Source organism: Cydia splendana, chromosome 26 (assembly GCF_910591565.1).
Source record: "Cydia splendana chromosome 26, ilCydSple1.2, whole genome shotgun sequence".
Classification (NCBI taxonomy): Eukaryota; Metazoa; Arthropoda; class Insecta; order Lepidoptera; family Tortricidae; genus Cydia; species Cydia splendana.
This window is the reverse complement of record NC_085985.1, coordinates 1665025-1670422: the sequence shown is the minus strand read 5'-3', so window position 1 is coordinate 1670422 and position 5398 is coordinate 1665025. Positions and strand designations below refer to the sequence as shown.

At 39.0% G+C, this 5398-nt stretch overlaps 1 protein-coding gene across 1 annotated transcript; it reads right to left on the bottom strand.

Annotated features, from left to right (window-relative positions):
• Positions 1-278: 278 nt before the first annotated feature.
• On the bottom strand, positions 279-3765 carry LOC134803310 (putative Dol-P-Glc:Glc(2)Man(9)GlcNAc(2)-PP-Dol alpha-1,2-glucosyltransferase). Its single transcript, XM_063776089.1, has 2 exons — positions 3379-3765; positions 279-3135 (listed from the first exon to the last, which is right to left on the bottom strand). The coding sequence occupies exon 2, from the start codon at positions 3121-3123 to the stop codon at positions 1678-1680; it is 1446 nt and encodes a 481-aa protein (XP_063632159.1). The 5' UTR covers positions 3124-3135; positions 3379-3765; the 3' UTR covers positions 279-1677.
• Between the last annotated feature and the right edge of the window lie 1633 nt (positions 3766-5398).

Here is a 5398-nt window from a genome sequence, read left to right as displayed (position 1 = left end):
AACTCAAAATCCCATACAAAATAACACTTAACGCAAACGCGTACGTCAAGCCATCGAATGAAATGTAAGTACACTATGGGTAGGTACTGGATATTAACATTACGGCACAGAATAAATAATAGTACTAGGTACAGAAAACTCACTCTCTAACAAAACGCGTCTGTTACGATCAGCACAGATATGGCCGCTAGGTGGCGACAGCCCCACGCGCGGCTTATGGCTTTCCCCAAAATTGGGGCGGAACGGATGTACTTTTAGCTACCTGTAACAAAGCGACGAAATCGCGTAGTGAGCCACGCCTGATTACGGTAAGTTTAATGTTTATACACTAACTTTTGTGTGTGGCCCATCATTGCAATACTTATAATATAACTATCGAAACAATAGTTATTTTGCGTGCTTATAGCCGGTCAAACAAATTTCGTCAGTAGAAAAATAGAGAAGTATGGGACGACTACCCTTCGCGCATACATTTTTTAAATTTGCCTCTTTTTTCCACTGACGGAAATGGCATGACAGACTTTATTAAAAGTTGAATGATCGAGGTTTCCAATCCGACCATGAGCAAAGCGAGTGGTTCAAGTTGCGAGGAACATACACTTAAAATCAGACTAGCACATATCGTAATAATTATATGAGTTAAGGCCATTTAATTTATGTTTAATGATTTTTAACAATCTTTGGGACACTGACATAAGCGAAATTAATTATAAGACTAGTTAATTAAAATTATTTTGAAAATTATAATATATGTCAATAGCCAAGCCGCATGTTATAATTATAATTACTATGTATAATAAAATTACACAAAGAAAACAAATTTTTAGTTTTCGAATTTTTTTTGGCAGTATTGTGACGCCATTTCACAAAAACCGTCACAAAAAAACGTGTATGGAAAACTGGAACCAGTTTTTTTAATTTTATTAGTAGGTAGGCCTTGATACTGAGTCGAAATAGCCCAAAAGTTAATTTTTCGAAAAAAGTAAACGGTACGTACTTTTTTTTCCGAAAACTCCCATATACTTACGTGTAATTTGTTTTTCTTTAACCGAGGTGTGCCAAAAAAGAGTATTTTATTTATAGCCGGTCAAACAAGATTGTCAGTAGAAAAAGGCGCGAAATTCAAATTTGCTATAGGACAACCCAAGATTTTTTAAATTTGTCGCTGTTTTCTAGTGACGGAAATGGCTTGACAGACTATATTTACTTACACAGATTACTTAGCTATAGCATCATGCTACTTCACGTTATCAATACTTAAATGAAGTTTTTATAAGTGTGTCTCATATCATAGTATTATTGAAGTTTTTTGAAAAATACCTCCCTTTACACCCTTTTATGTAACATATTGTATACTTTAATTGTATTAAAAAATCTTAAATTAAAATGTCAACTACATTTTTTGGAAAACTAAATACAGAAGTATCAGTGTGTACCTAAACCACTCATTTAATGCGGGCTGTACACACTCGTCGAGACCCGACACAGGCAGAGAACGAGTGTGTACATGCTGCTCCCTTCTCGCTTTTCCTTGTCTCGTCTCGCCGTTCTCCGATTCGATCGGAGCGGTGCCGAGACTTCGACGAGTGTATACAGCCAACATGACATAAAATAAAAATGTAAGGCGTATTGGAGATAAAGAAATAAATTCAAATATGTATATCTATACTTAAGTATTTACCATATTATTCTCTGTGCATAATCAAAATCTTTCCACATTATCTCCTTTTGGAAAAACAAATTGAATGTAACAACATTAATAATCAAATACCATACAAATTCAAATATAACGATTTTATATGTAGGTCTTATAAATCTTAATCGTAAAACTATGTATGGGACTAAGAAATATCTAATTTCAATCATTTTCTGTAATGCTAGCACTAAGAATAAACTAATAGTATATGGCAAAAGAAAAGAAATACAATTCTGGTCCTTTAAATTATCGTACAAACTGAAAAGAAGGAATATATAAGCGGGAATAGTCGCATATTTTGCAAATGCATATTTCCCGAACCATCTATTCCATACGTAAAATGTATAATGACGATTATCAGCAAGTAAGTATGGGTGTGTTACAGTATTAAAATGTACTATTATAGTAAAAAGAATGCAGAATAGTACTATCTTAGTTTTATTCCTCGCCATAAGTCTTAAAGTTGATGGTAATTTAGCTACAAGATAGGGTAATCCAAAGATTCCGTAGAATATGAGGAAATATAGCATTTGAGGTAAATGCAGGCTAGCCTCATGAGCGTTTTTATCGCCAACAACTATAGAACCATTTTTATAAACGAAGCTTACAAACGAAATTAGAGTTACGCTGTGTGTAAGTATTATTAACCAGTCTTGTTTTGTTAGGAACTTGAAAAAGGTGCCAAAACATGTTGTTATATGGTAACCTAATGCCAGAAACACATCGTTCATACTATAATACCGTTTCAACTTCGAAGCGTCAACATCCCGAGCTATTACAGAATTCTTATTCAACAAAGTTTTGGTTAAATACTTATTGCCGAATACTCTTGAGCTCTTAATCATAATATCTAGCACTTTGTGACCTAACACCATTGCTATGAAGACTATATTCGTCTGCCGCATCAAAACACTGCACAAACCGAAGAGTAAAATGAATAATTTATGTTGACTCGTGAAACATAACCGAGAAAACGCCAACAGAAACGTAAGTGACAGAGTATCGGTATAATACACATGTGAAAAGAAATACAGAGGCGGAAGTATAGCTAAATTAAATGCTTGCAACACTATTTTAAATTGGCTTTCAGTGTTGCTACCGTAAACAAACTTTAATATTGAGGAAAATAGCAGCAGATTTACACATGAAGCGATTAGGTTGACTAGTCGTAGATGGTATGTGTCGCAGGGTAAGTATGTTCCAAGGAAGGCAGCAGACACTAAATACAGGCCTGGCAGTGTCGTGATCTTCGGGTCCCAGTGTGTAAAATTCCGTTCACAATACGCCACGCCTTGCGGGATGTGGAATAGCTCATCAATTACTATTTCTGTTGTATCAAACACCTTGTCAAAGATGAATTTCGAGGCAGTCGCGTATGCAGCTAACGCCAAGAGCAGGCTGAGGCCGTATTTGTATATCTGCTTCATTTTTCCGGGTTGCTCTGGAAATAAAGTTACAAATGATAAGTTTACAATATATAAGCGGGATTTCCCTTAATATTTTTTACAAATTTATTATACGCTTCAAACTGCCAAGGGTCAGTTATAGACAAGGAAGTAGGTAACTAAAATGCATTACGATAAGATAGTCCACGCTCATAAATCTCATAACATTGTTAGAGTTCATAACATAACGAATCGAGATACGTAAAACGTAAAAACCCTTGAGGTTAAAGAGAATACTTACCTGTTCAACCGATATCAGGTAACGTAGAATATAAAAAACAATGAGAATTGTACTCGTGTGCTAGTTCTGACTTGATATAGCACAGTTCTTATCAGAAAAGTAATAGAAATAGGAAGCCGGCATTGTAGGACCACGACTAAAATAGAAATGGCGGGCGGTACAGATAAAGAATAAAAAATGACATGACGTTAGTTGACGCCTTTACGACGTTCCGTTTGACGTAAATTGAAACCATTTGTTCGCCCCATAGAGGTACAATAATATAGAGATGAAACGGGGGAGGGGCCAAACGACCGAACGAGATGCACTTATGGAACTTTCAGTAGGAGTAGCAGAGAAGGCGGTATTATTGCTTGTCCTTGTCACAGTCTCACTTTTTGTTTGTTCCCCACCTTTTTATTAGTATGGAGAATGGTGGGCAACAAATGAATCCGACCAATCACAGTGTCGCATTTGCGTATGTTTTGTCCCTCACGGAGGCACGCGTATATGTCTTCTATACCATCCTATCTTCTATGGTTCCCCCAATAGTGCTCCGACCTTTGTGATTGCCAAATGAGAGTAAAATGGAAATAAAAGAAAAGAAAAGAAAAATGTTTATAGTTGTCAAACAAATTTTGTCAGTAAATAAGAACAAAAAATCTATACTCATCCTTTTCTTTTGGGTGCTAGTACTAGTGTAAGACAAAGATAGTATGATTCTCTCTGTCTATGTTTGAAATGAGACAGTCCCTTGACGCCTTTGAGAAACTATAGTCAAATTCCGAGAAAGCAATGTGGAGCAAAGTGACGTTTTCACTTCACTTTGCACATTGCTACTGACATACTTTGCCTGACAGACTATAATTTCAATATAGCTGGTCAAGCAAATATTGTCAGTAAAAAAAGGCGTAAAATACAAATTTTCTATGGGACGAAATTCCTTCGCGCGTACATTTTTCAAATTTGCCGCCTTTTTCTACTGACAAGATCTCTTGACCAGCTATAGTATATTAGCCGGTTTAGACTCTCGCGCGAGCCACGAGACGAGCCGCGAGCCGCGCCACGAGACGCGAGTGTAAGCGGTGGGCTCGCGGCTCGTCTCGTGGCTCGGCTCGCGCTCGCCTGGCTCGCGTGGAGGAGCGGTTTTTTGGGCACGAGCCAAAGGGGCTCGCGCGGGACGCGCGCTTGCGTTCACACTCGCGTTCGGCTTGTCATTCGATTATAAACCTTGTGCCGTGCCGTTAGTGTTTAAAATATATTAGCTCGACGAGCTTACGGGCCATGAGACGAGCCTCGAGCCGAGCCACGAGGCGAGAGTGTAATCATTAGCTGGACGGGCTCATGCGCTCAAGGCCACTCGAGGCGAGCCACGAGACACGCCGCGAGCCGAGCCGCGAGACGAGAGTCTAAACCGGCTATATCGATATAAATACGTTGGCCAAGCAGATCTTATCAGTAGAAAAAGGCGGCAAATTTGAAATATGTAGGCGCGAAGGGATATCGTCTCATATACACAACGAGGTCGGGTAACCTCGGTCGGGGAACCCACGTACTCATACTCTTAACTGATTTTAATTATAAACGTCGGTAAAATGTCGTTAAAAACATTGGAAAGTGCGGTTCGTGAGCTGCAAAAAACCGTGACTAATCTCGTAAATAAAGTGAGTGCTTTAGAAACGAAAATTACTGAGCAAAATCAAATAATCCAAGTGCAAATGAGAGTGGTTAACCAGCCAAATATAGAAGTCACTGGTGTAACATCGAAGACTACCCGCGACTCTCCAATTCCTGCTGCAGAAGCTCCAAAAGCGCTGCAGCGCCCTGCGCGCCAAGCTCGACTTAACGCCGTCGCGGCGTTAAAAAATAAATCCAGCGCTTCAAGTAAGCGACACACTGATGAACTGCGTGAATTGAGTGACGCAGCGCTGCCACTGTGCTCGACACCCGAGTCGTCCCGATCTCTGACGAACACGCCATCTAATAGTGTCGGAGACACTAAATCTCAGATGAAAGCCCTAGCGTCAACATCAACGA

Coding starts and splice junctions, on each gene's coding strand:
- LOC134803310 (XM_063776089.1), bottom strand. CDS start 3,123: ATGAAGCAGATATACAAATACGGCCTCAGCCTGCTCTTGGCGTTAGCT.